Source organism: Trichechus manatus, unplaced genomic scaffold (assembly GCF_000243295.1).
Source record: "Trichechus manatus latirostris isolate Lorelei unplaced genomic scaffold, TriManLat1.0 scaffold00077, whole genome shotgun sequence".
Taxonomy (NCBI): domain Eukaryota; kingdom Metazoa; phylum Chordata; class Mammalia; order Sirenia; family Trichechidae; genus Trichechus; species Trichechus manatus.
The window spans coordinates 8724867-8741239 of NW_004444013.1; the positions used below are offsets into that span (position 1 = coordinate 8724867).

The 16373-nt window shown below is 41.6% G+C and overlaps 2 protein-coding genes across 4 annotated transcripts in view; one reads left to right on the forward strand and one right to left on the reverse strand.

Annotated features, from left to right (window-relative positions):
• LOC101344394 (S-adenosyl-L-methionine-dependent tRNA 4-demethylwyosine synthase) overlaps positions 1 to 3337 on the reverse strand; it is a 274405-nt gene extending 271068 nt beyond the window's left edge. Inside the window, exons 1-3 of one of the 2 annotated variants that reach the window (XM_023735307.1) lie at positions 3166 to 3337; positions 2155 to 2285; positions 1047 to 1106 (exon numbers count right to left, since the gene is read on the reverse strand). In XM_023735307.1, coding sequence (XP_023591075.1) covers positions 1047 to 1106; positions 2155 to 2285; positions 3166 to 3169 — 195 coding nt within the window. In that variant the 5' untranslated portion in view covers positions 3170 to 3337. Of the gene's footprint in view, positions 1 to 1046; positions 1185 to 2154; positions 2286 to 3165 lie in introns of both variants that reach the window. The other variant, XM_004380851.2, reaches the window with a different exon arrangement.
• A 1588-nt stretch (positions 3338 to 4925) lies between these two features.
• On the forward strand, positions 4926 to 10680 carry SBDS (SBDS ribosome maturation factor). Of its 2 annotated transcripts, none has more exons than XM_004380777.2 (5): positions 4926 to 5220; positions 6036 to 6165; positions 6783 to 6983; positions 8826 to 8990; positions 9885 to 10680. In XM_004380777.2, exons 1-5 carry the CDS (start codon positions 5093 to 5095, stop codon positions 10011 to 10013), a joined length of 753 nt encoding a protein of 250 aa, XP_004380834.1. In that variant the 5' UTR covers positions 4926 to 5092; the 3' UTR covers positions 10014 to 10680. The 2 variants fall into 2 exon arrangements, with proteins under 2 accessions (XP_004380834.1, XP_023591076.1); XM_023735308.1 differs by lacking the exon at positions 4926 to 5220 and adding an exon at positions 5279 to 5297 and having other exon boundaries at positions 6044 to 6165.
• Positions 10681 to 16373: the final 5693 nt, after the last annotated feature.

Consider the following 16373-nt stretch of genomic DNA (forward strand, 5'->3'; position numbering starts at 1 on the left):
CACCAGAGGAACTAAAAATCAAAATATTAATGGAGGTTCTTCGGAGAGTACTTTTTATTATGAGACTTTGAGTGAAGTCTCTTCTGAGTAACATAAGGAGCCCTGGCAGCACAAATGGGAAAAGAGGCTGCTAACCAAAAGGGTGGCAATTCAAATCCACCCAGCAGCACTGCGGGAGGAAGCCTTGACAATCTGCTCCTGTAAAGACTACAGCCCAGAGAACCCCATGGGGCAGTTCTATTCTGTCACATAGGGTTGCTATGAGTCGAAAACAACGACACCTAATAACAACAACACGAATAACGTAAAAGGACTTTGTTTTGGCTGTTCATACGCCTTTTCTGCCTTTCTTCCGGTTTCCCACCTCTGTTGCTTTAGTTTGAATTTATTAAATAAGTGACCTTCATCTATGATATGAAGCAAATGTAATCATATCAAAAACCTAAAAAGTATTATTCTAAATAACATCCACAAGATGGCAGTAAAATCCTCTCCTTAAGTGCTCCTAGAATACGAAAATAACAGTCCTTGATTTTTTTTTTTAATTCAGTTTCATCTTAGCCTTACTTAGAATCTTTCCTAGAAAGCACTAAATAGCTGTGACATTTGTAACAAAGAAGCAGGAAGCATCTAGATACAGTCAGAGACTAGGAAACATCTTTCAGCTACATCTACTTTAAGTAGTACTCTACCTTTAACACTTTTAACACTACTGGAAGTTAGAAAGTATTTCATTAAATAGATGTTGGAGTCTGTCCTGGACAAGACTGCTGCCATTCTCTTTTCCCTGCCCCCTAGTCCTATGCCCACAGGCATCAGTAATGGACTCAGAACTCTCCCCATCCTGCTGAGGTAGGTGCAAGCTTCGTGACTGTGGCCACCAGACAGAACCAATCACCTAGAATTGGGCACAAGAGCTAAAACTCACCCACCATCCCAGAAATGAAAAATGTATGATGGAAAAAGGAAGAAAAACAAGACTAACACTTTTCAGAATTTCTTTTAAGTCAGGAGACCCGAGGAAAAGCACCATATACAATTCTTACCTTTGCTGTTCCAGTCTGGGAACCATAGAAAATCTTCACTCCAGACACAAAGACTTCCCTCTTTTGATGGGAGACAGAACCATTTGTCATCAGATCCCAAGTGACTTTTGGAACAGATTTCTCCTGTGAGTTCTTATCCTTGAAAATAAACAACTGCATATACTCTCTATCAAATCTGAATCTTTCCCCAACTTCAGCAAGGATGAAAATTAGCAGATACTGACCCAGTTTATTATTATGTTAATCTTTCCAGTTGTATTCCTCAAACATTACCCATCCCATTGCCATCGAGTCTGTTCCAACTCATAGTGACCCTATGGGACAGAACAGAACCGCCCCATACGGTTTCCTAGGCTGTAATCTTTACGAGAGCAGATCACCAAGTCTTTTCTCCCACAGAGCAGCTGGCGGGCTCAAATCGCCGACCTTTGTTAGCAGCCCCGCGCTTAACTGCTGCACCACCAGGACTCCCTCCTCAAATATTAGCCCTTGTATAATCAGGTCCTTCAAAGGCAAGACCCACGTTTCATAAGACATGGTTTCCATTCCCTCCACAGTAAAACTGTACATACTTTCATTCATAACGTGTAGAATAACATTGGGGACTTATATTTTTCTATTCTTAATTAACGGAAAGGACAGAGAGGACTAAGCCAAACCAAATCCGTTGCCATCAAGTCGATTCCAACTCATAGCAACCCTATAGGACAGAGTAGAACTGCTCCATAGGGTTTCCTAGGAGCAGCTGGTGGGTTCGCACTGCTGACCTTTTGGTTAGCAGCTGAGCTCTTAACCACTGCACCACCAGGGCTCCCACAAAGTTGAATTTTTCATTACAAAATCTTCCTGTATCTTAAGAATGAGACATCCACAGCCCATCAAAGAAAAAATAAATAACTTAATCCATAAACTTAATCTCTAATAACTTAGAAAAATTTCAGACATAAAAAAATGTCTAGGTACCAAAGATGAAAGTGATTTAAAGTTCCTTGAAATTTTTCTGTATTTTTCTGAAAGCCTTAGCAATTCTGCATTGTAAATTCTCTACAAAATCTGATGCATAAACATCCTGTTATTAAAAAAAAAAAAAAAACCAAACTCCACTTACCTGCTTCTTGAGGACAATCTGGACACAGATCCAAAGGCTAATACCAAAGGCAAAGCCCAAATATATGTAAAACCTGTTTATCCATAATGATATTAAAGGTGAGGAGAAGTTCCACGTATCCAAAGAAGGATCTAAATTTAAAACAATATATACACAGAGTTTTGTTAAAAACTACATATATGATGCTCATTGTTATTCTAACATATACAGTTTTGTTAAAAGTTACATATATAAAGGTGTTCATCCATATTTTAAGAACAAAAAAATAAAACCACTCTTCATATTCAGCAACCTGGCTAAGAAACCTATAGAAAATCAACTCTAATAAAAATAATATACTATATGTTAACATGACAGTTAATCATAATGATGATGCAAACTCAAAATAAAGCAGACTATGAAATTGTACCTTCATGGGGACATAAGCATTTGAAAGCAAGAGAACATAAAATGAAAACCCTTGACGTGGAATTACAAGTTAATTTGGCTTTGTTATGATTGCTCCATAAGAAAAGCTTAAAAGAGTTGTAAAATTTTTCCTAATTTTATGTTTTAAAGACCTGTGGCTACTTGTGAAGGGTTCTCAAATAATTGACCTCAGGACCCATATTTTGAAGAGAGATACTCAGGGACCTAGCTTCAATTGTTGAACTTGGGGGCAGTATCAAAAGGCGAAGCCAAAAATAAGAGGTTTACAGGTGCTCCTGTACCCTGGAAAGGATCAAACGTCCCAATACACGTGGATAAGGAGAAGAGAAGACAGTTTTCTCTGACTTTTATTTGGGGTTAGAGGCGTAGTTTCCTTCTAAACTCACTTACTAGATTCAAGAGGCAAAAGCCAGGTCAAAAGGAGGGTTCAGTCCACCGTTCCTCCCAGCGGGGGCTGGCCGGTGCGGACAAGTGTAACAATCTCTGAAGAAACCCGAGAACGCCACTCCACCGGGAGAGGGTCCCAGGGAAACGGTTTCCTCCCCTTCCACCCCACGACCCCTGCCCGCGGGGAGACCTTACCCATGTTCCTCAGAGCTCGGGCCCTGCCACCTGACTGGAGAGTAGGATCTACGACCTGGAGAGTCTGGGGGCTGCCGAGGGTACCGGGAGACAGCCCTAGCTATCGCACAGCGTAAACTGCACGCCTGGAGCAGCAGAGCCGAGGGCAGCCATACCACTCCCGGGCAGGGAAGCCGGAATGCTTGAGGTCCAGCCCGATTGGCTCAAAAGGGGAAGGGGCGGGCGCAGAGCGAAGCTCCGCCCAGATCTCGGAACTTGGAAGCCGGAGTGTTCTTTGTCCCAATCTGATTGGTGCAAGGAGCAAGGGGCGGGTCCGGAAGGAAGCACCGCCCATAACTCGGGCACAGCAGGGCATTCCTAGACTGGGCAATCGCCATGCTGTTGAAAGGACAAGGGCAGTTTCTTTGAGAAATGAGTGGTATGTGGGAAGAAAGGTGGCAGAAGGGGGCACTAAAAGAGACATATGGAAACACTTGTATACCAATGTTCATTATAGCACTTTTCATAATAGCCAAAAAATGGGAATAACCCAAATGTCCGTTGTCGTTAGGTGCCGCTCAGTCAGTGCCGACTCACAGCGAGAACACAACAAAACACTGCCCTTCTTGCACCATTTTCACAATCATTGCTATGTTTGAGCCCATTGTTGCAGCCACTGTGTCAAGCCATCTCGCTGAGGGTCTTCCTTTTTTTTGCTGACAATTTACCAAGCATGATGTCCTTCTCCAGGGACTAGGCCCCCCTGATAACATGTCCAAAGTATGTGAAAGGAAGTCTCGCCATCCCCGCTTCTAAGATAAATGGATAAACAAAATATGGTATCTCCATACAATGAACTATTTACTACTCAGCCATAAAGAGAAATGAAGTCCTGATGTATGCTACAACATGAAATGAACCTTGAAAACATCATACCGCACAAAATAAATCAGTCGCAAAAGGATAGCTACTCTATGATCTCACTTCTATGAAGTAAGCAAATACATAGAAACCAAAGATTATTAGTGGTTATCAGGAGTGGGAGAAAGAGGGAAAGGGAGATTTTTGCTTATTGGGCATTGAATTTATGTTAATAGTGGTGGAATGATTTGGAAAAGAATAGCAAGAATGAGTGCACAACATGCATAATGTAATCAGTGTCACTGAATTATACACTTAAAAATTGTTGAATTGGAAAAGAGAGACTTAAGGGACTCGTGGACAAAATGCAATGTGTGGGGTTCACTGGGTCCCAATTGGAACAAATCGACTGTAAAAAGGCATTATTTACGGTTATGGACTGGCTACTAGATGATATTAAGGAATTGTGGTTAATCCTGTTGGGTTTATCTGTTAGGGAACATACTGAAGTATTTAATTCTGAAACCATACTATGATTTGCTTCAAAATATTCTAACAAAAAAATGAGGAAAGGAGAATAGCAAAACGTTGATAACAGTTAAAGTGGCGTAAAGGGTATGTGTGGGTTTGTTATACTTTTTTCTCTACGTTATGTCAAATTTTGCCGTAATAAAAGGTTAAAGTGGGTGTGACCTCTGAACTATGCAGCACCAGCGTTGTGTTTCCACCCGGTAGCTAAACTTCGTTTCACCAGTCCAACATCAAACCACTGCTTCATCAAAGCTCATTGGCAGAAGTAAAGTAGAGCAAGGAAAAGCCCCTCTCTTTTACGGCGCGGAGTGATGGCGTAAAAGCCAAAACGCGCAGGCGCTGTTGCCAACTTTTCCTCGCCCTGCAGCCGCACCACCTAACGCCTGCGCATTAAGTCAGCTGGGTGCATTGTGGCGGCCTCCGGGGCTGAGTTACTTGACGCCGCGAGCGCTCTGCGGTCGTTATTGCGCCAGTGTCGCGGGGTTGTCACGGTGGCCTCGGGCCCGGGCCCGGGTCTACCTTGGATCGCCAGACCCGAGACCTGTGAGCAGCCACCATGTCGATCTTCACCCCTACCAACCAGATACGTCTGACCAATGTGGCTGTGGTGCGGATGAAGCGCGCCGGGAAGCGCTTCGAAATCGCCTGCTACAAAAACAAGGTCGTCGGCTGGCGCAGCGGCGTGTGAGTCACCCTCTTCTCGCGGCCCTGGGCGAAGTCGGGAGTCCCCTACGCAGCCTGCCTCTGGTCCAGTCGAATGGGTGGGCCGAGCTGGGGTCTTGTAAGGGAAGGAAATAGAAAACGTATTTCTGCTGGGAGCTTGAGAGGTCACTGTCCTTCCCGAGCTTGGTGCCTGAGCTAAAGGGTCCTCTTTGTTTGGTTTCGGGTTTTATTTTGTTCGTGTCATAAGAGACCCAACCAAGAAATCCCATAGTTATAGTCCGTTTTCCGGAATAACAGTAAAAGCTAAAAGCCTAGTCTTCCGAATACTTTCATGGTTATAGTCTGTGTGATGTCAGCGCCAGTAGTTTGACCTAAGTGCGTAGTGTCTTCACTGCCGCCATCTAGGGATCGGTATTCCTTGGCACAGCCCCGCCTACCCGCACACCCTCATCCCCGCCCCCGTTTCATAATACTTTTCTGACGTTTTTCTCCAATGAGTAACCCGTTGCCATGGAGTCGATTCCGACCCAGAGCGACCCTGCAGGACGGTAGAACTGCCCCATAGGGTTTCCGAGGAGCGGCTGGTGCATTCGAACTGCGGGCTTTTTGGTTAGCAGCCAAGCTCTTAACCACTGCGCCACCAGGGCTCCACCCAATAAGTAAAGGCGAATGTAAATGCGCTTCTGAGTTTTGAAATTGTTTCTGATGCACTCATTGTCGCTTAGGACTAGTTGTCGTTTTTTGCTATTTTATATCGTTGTTCTCTTGTGTTTAAGTTTGAATAAATGTCCAAGTTTCAAGTAATTTCACTAGGGTTTTCTTCCTGCCCTCACAAGGGAAAAAGACCTTGATGAAGTTCTGCAGACCCACTCAGTGTTTGTGAATGTCTCGAAAGGTCAGGTGGCAAAGAAGGAAGATCTTGTCAGTGCATTTGGAACAGACAACCAGACCGAAATCTGTAAGCAGGTGGGTTCTGCCTGGGAGGGCATTTTGTTGTTGTGATTGCTGGGTGCCCTCAAGTGAATTCCAACTCATAGCGACGCTGTAGAACAGAGTAGAACTGTCCCATGGGATTTCCTAGGCTGTAATCTTTACGGGAGCAGATTGCCAGGTCTTTCTCCCACAGAGCCACTGGGAAGGTTCAAACCACTGACCTTTTGATTAGAAGCTGAGCACTGCATAACTTAACTTTTAATAATTCAGGATGTGCTTTTTTTTTTTTTTTTTTTTGTCAAAACCTTCAGAAATTAAGTTTTGTACTAAATTATCTTCTTTTGCACATTTATATATTTTTTAAACATGTTATATCTGGAAATAGATTTTCTTTTTTTTTAAGTGTTTTATCATTTAGGCCCTTTGCTAAGATTGCCTTTTCCCTGCCACCACTGGTTCTAAGTAAATCAGATTTTTGGAGCATATGATAATCCAGTGCATCCTTTGGGCAAAGCTCAAATCATTACCTGCATATCAGCTGGAAAGGATGAAATTTTGTTTTCTTCCTCAGTTATCAATTCTTGTAGTTAGTTAGCAAATAGTGTATAACAAAGAAAGACATTGATTTCTTAATTTTTTTTTTCCCCTAGATTTTGACTAAAGGAGAGGTTCAAGTATCTGATAAAGAAAGGCACACACAGCTGGAGCAGATGTTTCGGGACATTGCAACTATTGTAGCAGACAAATGTGTGAATCCTGAAACAAAGAGACCATACACTGTCATCCTTATTGAGAGAGCCATGAAGGATATCCACTATTCAGTCAAAACCAACAAGAGTACAAAACAGCAGGTGAGTGGTTTCTGATGTCTCAAAACTTAACCATGGCAGTTGGTTTTCCTTGAAGAAATTATTAAAATAATGTATCTGTAATAATAAAATGATACTACTTAGAAGCAAGGGGGTATGGTTTTGTTTCTTTTTTGAGGGGGATTGAGGGGAGTTATAAAGAGAGGTAATGTAATTTTTTTTAACTAAAAACACATATACATAAGATTCTCATTTTCATCCAAATTATCCAAAACAAACCTTTAAAGATAAAACTTGGATTTTTAAAGGGTCATTTCTAACTCCACTTTTTAGATTTTTTTATTTCTATATAGTTCACCTACCATAAAAGTCATTCTTTAAAAATATACATTTCAATTATATATTCGCACAGTTTGGAAGCTATGCCCACTGTCTAATTTCAGAACATTTTCAACACCCCAAAAAGAAACCCTATACCCGTTAGCCCCAGTACCCCCTTCCTCAAGCCCCTGCAGTCACTTACCTATTTTCTGACTCTATGAATTTGCCTGTTCAGGACATAGATGAATGGAGTCATACAGTGTGTGGTCTTTCATGTCTGGCTTCTTTCTCTCAGCGTAGTGTTTTCAAGGTTCGTCCATGTTGTAGCATGTATCAATATTTTATCCTGTTTTTGGCTGACTAATATTCCACTGTATGGATATACCATATTTTGTTGGACATTTGGGTGGTTTCCACCTTTTAGCCATTATGAATAATGCTGCTACAAAATGTGTTACAAGTTTATGTGTGGACATACGTCTTCATTTCTCTTGGATATATACCTAGAAGTGGAAGTGATAGGCTGTATGGTAACTATGAGGAAATGGAAACCACCAAACTGTTTTCCAAAACACCTGCACCATTTTACATTCCCACCAGCAACGGATAAGGGTTTTGATCTCTCCACATCCTCACCGACACTTACTTTCCTTCTTTCTGATGATAGCCATCCTGGTGTGTGCAAAGTGGTATCTCGTTGTGGTTTTGATTTGCATTTCCATGATGACTATTGATGTTGAGCATCTTTTCATATGTGCTTGTTAGCCATTTGTGTATCTTTGGAGAAATGTCTATTCAAGTTCTTTGCCCATTTTTAATTGGGTTGTCTTTTTATTGTTAAACTGTAGGAGTTCTGTATATATTCTGAATGTTAGACATTTATCAAATATATGATTTGCAAATATTTTGTCCCATTCTGTAGGTTATCTTTTCACTTTCTTGATAGAGTTTTAAAATGTGGAACAAAACCTCAAATTCTTAAAAAATCCAGATTTTGTAGACCAGTTAAGACTAGAGAACTCCCGAGACTATTGCCCTGAGATACTCTTTAAACCTTGAACCCATACTATCCCCTGAAGTCACCTTTTAGCTACATAACAGATTGGCTCAAAAAGTAAATATCACCTATGGGTACTGTACTCTTAAAAACTCATCTACTTATATGAGACCAAACAGTCAACACTTATTGTAAAACAAAGATGAGAAGGTAGGAGGGCAGGGAGATTACTGGAAATGGAACAACCAGAACTGAAAATGAAAATGGTCACACGTTGTAAAGAATGTAACCAATGTCAGTAGACAGTTTGTGTAGAAATTGTTGAATGGGAACCTAATCTGCTGTGTAAATGTTCACCTAAAACACAAAGTGGTTTTTTTTTTTTAAGTTATTCATTTTGATAAAGTCCAATTTATTTTTTTTCTATTGTTGATTATGTTGTTGGTGTTACATCTAAGAAACCATTGCCTAATCCAACTAGAAACTGCTTTCTTTTGAATGCCTTGTGAAATAATGTGGCAGAAGAAGTAAAGAAATTGCAAGCATTTTAGATTTTGTCTTTATAGGCTCTGGAAGTAATAAAGCAGTTAAAGGAGAAAATGAAGATAGAGCGTGCTCACATGAGACTTCGGTTCCTTCTCCCATTGAGTGAAGGGAAGAAGCTGAAGGAAAAGCTCAAGCCGTTTATCAAGGTTATAGAGAGTGAAGACTATGATCAACAGTTAGAAATTGTAAGATTGAAATAATTCTTGTTTCTTTGCCTCCATGCTGCCAAAATAGTTTATTCTCTAGTCATAAATATAACAAACATTTGGAAGGTGTGAACAATAAGATGTTTCCAGAAATATGTTTCCTAGAATTAGGTTAAAATATCAAGATCTATCATGAACTAAATATATAATTAAGCACACTTGTGATTTGTTTGTTTTTTAGTTAAATTATTCTGGATAAAATTTTGTTGGTCATATTCATTTTAGATGCAGGAATATATTTGACAGTGGGTCTTCTGTCATGGAGAAAATAGGAATAAAACTAAAAGTTAGTCAGCTGAATTTACCAGAGGACCTTTCAGAGAAGCAACAAAAACTTCGCGTGTTTGGACCCTAATCCCACACCTTCAGACAGTAAATTCAGCTGTCTGAGAATTCAGGTCTTCAGAGCTTGGAAGCTTCTTTGACATATAAATAAGCTGTGGAGATTGTTGAGCGTCGTGAGTGTTCACTCTTGATATGAAAATACATCTGACACTCTTTGAAGTTCTAAAATATTTTCAAAATTTTACATATAGTTTTTAAATGTACCTTTCAGCTTCTTTTTCTTCTTGCAACGTGGATAGAGGTTATTTCATTGAATTATAAAATTTAATGCTGAACTTTTGTACAAAAAGGACCATAGTCTTCTAGTGCAGCCCCCTCATTGTACAGCTGAGGAATCTGGATACTTAAGGGCAGAGGGTGGACTACAACAGACTTGTTGCCCTATGCATTCTCCTATCTATTGCACCATCGACCTGTAGTGTTACAGATAGCCAGAAAGCAATGTGTGTCTTAAAGGAAATTTCGAATGTGTTTATTCCATTGTATTGATTGACTTCATGTGGTAAACAGCTGTGTTAAATGTTGCAGGTGTGTCTGATTGACCCGGGCTGCTTCAGAGAAATTGATGAGCTGATAAAAAAGGAGACAAAGGGCAAAGGCTCTTTGGAAGTGCTCAATTTGAAAGACGTAGAAGAAGGAGATGAGAAATTGGAATGACAGTCACCAGTCTCTTCAGCTCTAGAACACTAAAGTGTTTTCGTTTCCAACAGTTCTGTTTTATTTCTGTGGTTTGCCAAATACTTGCTCAGACTATTTGATGAGTTCCATTTTTGTGTTAAAACATGTACACAAGAAGACTTTCCTAAGTATAATAATGTGGGATTAATTTTTGTTGTAATTATAATTGGGGTTTTAGGCTAAAATGAAAAACCGAAGATACGAAGTCCAGACTAGCATTTTGCTGTGTCACGCCTTTGTAGCTTTCCAAGGTGGAAGTTACCTGAGGCAGTTCTTGGGGATATAAAGGTAAAAGGTTGCGCATTACTACCGTAAGATTACTATTTGAGGGGTAGTTCTGTGTGACAAAGAGGGAGCATTTGCTGAAGATGAAAAGATGTAATGTCTTATTTCTACTTAGTGAAATGTGTATATAGGGGTAACTGTCGGTTGGCCTGATAGAAGCTTGAATGATGACTTCCTGATTGGCCGAAAAGTAGGTACGTGAGGACTGTGTGGACTTAAACAGTTTTCATTGAACATGCTGCCATAACCTACATTATTCTTGGTAAAAATAAAATCATTTATTCTAATTCTCAAAGTGTATAATATATATTAATATAGCTGAAATTATATGTAATCAATAAAGCCACTCTTATTTTTATTACACAGTAGTTTATGTTTCTAGACATCTTTCTAACTCCGTTTGTCCTCTGCCTTTTGTCTGTAGTAGGGTTGCAGACTAAATAAGTCAGTATGCAAAGTGCTTATAACAGGGCCTGTCCTGATAAACCCCTGATAAGTCTTTTAAAAAAAAGAAAAACCTGTTGCCTTCAAGTCAATTCCGACTGATAGCGGCACTTTAAGACAGATGAGAACTGCCCCATAGGGTTTCCAAGGCTGTATGTAGTCTACAGAAAAGGAGTCCTGGTGGTGCAGTGGTTAAATGCTCAGCTACTAACCAAAAGACAGGTCAGCAGTTTGAACCCACCAGTTGCTCCACAGGAGGAAGTTGCAGCAGTCTGCTTCCATAAAGATACACAGCTTTGGAAACCCTATGGGGCAGTTCTGCTCTGTCCTATAGGGTTGCTATGAATCAGAATCAACTCGATGGTAACGGGTAATCTTTACAGAAGCAGACTGCCCCATCTTTCTCCCATGGAGCAGCTGGTGGTTTTGAACCACTGACCTTTTGATTAGCAGCTGAGCGCTTAACCACTGCACCACCAGGGCTCGTTTTTGATAAGTCTTAGCCAACATTATTTGGGATTTGGGATGTAAAGTCCTCTAAACTGTCCTTCACTGCATCCATTTTTCACAAGCACACAGATTTCCTGGTTAAATACAAGTTCTCAGAAAGGCCCAATTTTAAAATAACTTCAGGTGAAATTACAAAGACACATTTTTCTTGTGTTAGAAAAAAGATTCTTTTGATAACATGGAAATGCACACTCTTCCATTAATGCTTAAACTGAAGTACTGTTTTGATGCAGTTCTTAAGCTGATCTCCTTCACTGATTCCATTTGTATAATTTGGTATTTTATAAAGATGATCTAAACTTGAAGTCCTAGGAAATAATTATAACCAATGAAGTTTATACTGTCTATCCAGCTTAAATAGTTTAAAGTGATGTTTCAGGTTCAAAGTCACAGTTACTAAAAATGGTAAAAAGCTGCATTTTGAGTAGGGAAAGACAGTTACTACAACATTGCCTTCTGTTTTTCTGATTCTGAGACTAATAAGCTGGAAACCATCAAGAAACGTCAAATGTACATCACGTCTGAGTCATGCTTCTGAACCTACTTTAAAAAAAAATAAAAGTTTTTCACCTTATATTAAACTTAAGACCCAAGTTAAAATTTTGGTTCCTGATGATCGTCCCAGTACCACCACTATAATAGATTCTCTTAAGGATCGACAGTTATTTTGTTTTTTCCTTGCAAGCCGATCGTGTGTACAGTTGGTCAGAATGGAGGGTCAGAATTAACCCTCTTCTGTTAGCTCAGCTCATTTCTGTAACACTTCCCTTGTGCCCCATACACAATTATTTGCTCTAGCCTCTGGGACCCCATCCCACTTTGAAATTCCCTCATATGCCTTGGTTTGTTGTACCTTGTATTCTGGAGAGCTACTTAAATACCTGACTTCATATTAGACTGTGAGCTCTTTAAGGGCAGGGGTCTTAGACTTTTTGTCTATCCTACCATACTTTGGACCTAGTAGGTAAGGAAGTAGTCAACATGTGCTATCTTAACAGGGGCCCGTGCCATCAGAATGAGGACGGACGATGAAAAAAATTGACTGGTTAATGGCTTTTTTCAAATCCGTTGTTAACATTTGGATAGAGGTTTTGTCAGCTAAGCCAGAGCTTCCCACCCTTCATATGGAGGCACGCTGGTGGGCCACTCAGTTTCTGGTCTGCACAGGGCATCATCTCTGGCTGCCAGTGCCTCTCACATTTGCCCCAAAAAAATGTCGTTTTCTGTGGGCTGTAGTGGGAGGAACACCGGGCAGCAGTAATCTAAGCAATCTAACCAAAGATCGTGAAGATGACACAGGAACGGGCAACCTTCCATTCTGTGGTACATGGGTTGCCATGAGTTGGAGCCAACGTGAGGACAACTAACGACAATCTAAGCAATAACCACACGTCATTTCAACTTGCACTCTTACCCTCAAGCCCACATTATGAAATTCTTGTTTTAGTAGTAGCGAGGTTCCTTATCACCTTCAGAGTTTTCTCCTGCTGCACAGTGAAGGTTGTCTGGGTACATAATTTGCCACTAACAGCATCTAGCGGCTGAGATAATGAAGGCCAGCGATTTTCCTCCTGATTTTCATCTCCACATGTATTTATCTGCAGCATTACTTTCAAAATTAAAAGAGTCTAAATGTAGTTGCTCTCACAGCATCAACATTTCTTCGGAGCTACAAGCATAGTCTCAGCTCGGACATTCCAGCCTCTCCCCAGGAGTGATCGCACAGCACTTTGAGCACGTGTACTTGATTGCCTGGGGCCCCTTCCAGACACACCAGAAAGAAATAATGCCACCAAATTGAAGACTGATCCTAGTTTAATCTCTACAGATTTTCAATTTTTCCATGGCAGAGAAAGTGGAAGGGTTGTAGAATTGAAGTCAGGGTCATTTTTACTGCAGAGTGGGTCCTGTCCCCTACACTCAATGCGATTCGGATTCAGGAGCATCTCTGCTGGTGAACCACATGAACACCAAAAGCTCCCAGTGGCTCTGGGTTTCTGCGGCAGAAAATCAGCGTTCACCAAGGCAGGTGAGCTTGATAAAGGAAAAATGGGCCACAGACTTCTATCTTTCCATCAGGCAGAGATGAAAGATCAACACTAAGAGTCACTCACACGTAATTAAGGTAAAATAGTTTGTAGACTTAAAGCTAAAAGCTTTCAAACTATAGAAAGATTTTGGACATGTATTGACATGTCAAAAGGGGAATACTGGTAAAGAAGGAAGAAGGAAAGCATTTCTTCCTAGTGAAATTTGTGTACAGAGATAATTGTGTAAAGGCTGAGTGATAACTGCCTCACTTTCTAAGACAGACATCTGGTGATTGTTCAGGACCCCAATAATCTTATTGGACATGCTGCCATAATAAAGATGTTTCATAATGGTATAAAGTAGTACTCAAAAATGACTTGTCATCACTGCAGTTGGGATTTTGCTTTGAAGAAAAAACGGTTAAAGGACATTAAAACCAAAAAAAATACCAGTTGCTGTCGAGTCAACTCTGACTCATGGTGACCCCATGTATGTCAGAGTAGAACTGTGCTCCACAGGGTTTTCACTAGCTGATTTTTCAGAAGTAGATCATCAGGACTTTCTTCTGAGGCGCCTCTAGGTGGATTCAAACCACCAACCTTTCAGTTACTAGCTGACTGCTTGATCATTTGTGCCACACAGAGACTCCTAAAGGACATTACAGCTATGTAAATAAAATTATGTTACCAATTAAGCCAAAACGGCTGGATGGATCTTTCCGAATGTGGAGGGTATAACTTGAAATATTCATGAAACTCACTTTGGGAGACCCTCCAAGAAAGGCAGTCATCCTCCAGAGCAGCAGGAACCCAAGTACAATGGGGCTGCTGTGACTTAAATCAGGAGAGCTGAATGAGCCTATGGTTTTAAGTGGCCGTGGATGGAGAAGATAACCTGCTTGCAAATGAACCCCCAATGCAAAGTAACAGGGGCAGTCAATTACAGGTGCTGGCTTACTATAAAGCTGCCGCTCACAGGCACAACTCTACAGAGGGTGTTCCAGTGTTAAAAGGTCCCGAGATTTATTTACAGTAGTTCATCATTCTCCCAAGCAACCACTGGGAAGCCAGCTAGTCCTTGATAAAATTGTTTAAGTCCCAACTCCAAAATCCTTATTCTCAAATATAGTCCCAAAGTTTATGTTCATGAGAAATAGCACGAGAATTTTAGTTTATAAAATGCTTAGAAATACGGCAGCCTAGCCTACTCTGCCAACTCCCTGCTAGGGCCAGTCAAATACAGAAATTACCAAGGCTATCAAGAGTCTGGAAGAAAGCCCAGCTAAAGGACAAGGATTGCCTAGGCAATTTTGAAAAAGAAGATGAGTGAGGTGGAAATTGTTCTGCCAAATATTAAAACTTCCTTTAAAGCTACTATAATCAAAGCAATAGAGAATTGGCACAGAATAGACAAATCAATAAGTGTAACAAAAGGCCAGGACAAGATCCAAAACAGATGAAAATTTAATCTATGATAAAGGTAGCCCTGGCACACAGAGCAATGTCCCCCCCATGAGCAAAGATGTGTATGCCACATGCACTAATCTCTGGAAACTGTGAATAATTTCCCTACATGGCAAGAGGAATTTTGCAGATGGAATTAAGGTTACCTGAAAATAGGGACACTGAGGCGGAGTAGTCAGAAACTTCCAGTGGTCCCTCTTACAACAAAGACCCAAAAAAACAAGTGGATCGATTATATATGACAATTTAGGAGCCCTAAACATCAAAGGCAAAGTTGAGGAATTGGACTGAGTGGCAGGGGGAGGGAGAGATGATTTGGAAGCAGCGAGGAGTTGCCAGACCTGACCCAGAGGAAGCAGGAGCCCTTCAGGCCAGATCAGCTCCTGGTGTGCAGTGAGGCAAGCAGTGGCACTTGGGAGGCATTTTCCATACAGGAGAGACCCAGTGGCAGAGAGTCTACTCGGCCATCCAGAACCAGTGAGAAGCAGCCCTCAATCGGCAAAAGATAAATATTTGGGTCTGGCCTATCACATGGGTCAAAAACACCACCCTTTGGGAACAACTTCTCTCCCATTTAGCTCACCACTCCCTGCTCTGCACTGGGTTCGAGACCGGCTTCGGTGATTGCTGAGTCCCCTGGGCTGGAAGTAGGACCCCATCACGCACCCTGAGCCATTCTCCCAGCCTTGGAGAAGGAATAAATTAACAAATAGGGGTAAAAATAATCTGCTGGCTCCCCTAAGCCAGGAACCCAGGGTAGGCACAGCTCCTTTGCTTAGGCACAGGCATAAGGGGTCAATGGACTTTGAGTGCCTTTCCCCCTGCAGAGACTTGTGTGGGCCCATTTCAGCACCATAGGCCTTCATTACCAAAGTACAACAGGCTATATACCTGAAGTCTAACTTCAACTGTTTCAGCTATGAAGTGGCAGGTTCCTGACATTTGACACTGCTCTGCCCATTAAGCAGGGTCTCCACCTACACACATCAGGGTCCTGAAGACTGGTGGCTCCACTCACGCCACCTAGCCAGCTGCAACCAGGGCCCAAGAATAAGTGATGCACCCCAGTCATTACAGACAACAGCACTGGGTGCTCATAGTCTGGCTGCAAAACCCACCCACGTATGTACTCTAGGGAACAGGGACACGTTTTCCTCCCGGACACTTGGGGGTGGCCGTCGGCCCCCTGCCTTGCTCAGCATGTGTCCCCCTGCTGCAGCCGGATGCCTGTGCCTACACCAATAACCCATGCCTGTCTAGGACTGTAGGTGAGAGCCTGCACCACACACCTGGTGGCCGACTACCTGGACACCTGAGCTGAATCCATACAGGAGGAGTGGGCAGACTCCAGGGCTCACATACTTACTGGCAGCTCTAGCCACATGAAGGCAGGACTTCGGAGCTTCAGGGGCAGTGGTGGGTGGGCTAGCTTACACGAGCAGCCTATTTGGGCATATCAAAACAAAACAAAACAAGAAGATAGGACACAGTAAGCAAACATAAAATAAATAAATATAATAACTTATTGATGGCTCAGAGACAACAACCAATATAAAATCACATAAAGAGGCAGACCATGATGGCTTCAGCAAGCTCCCAAAATAAA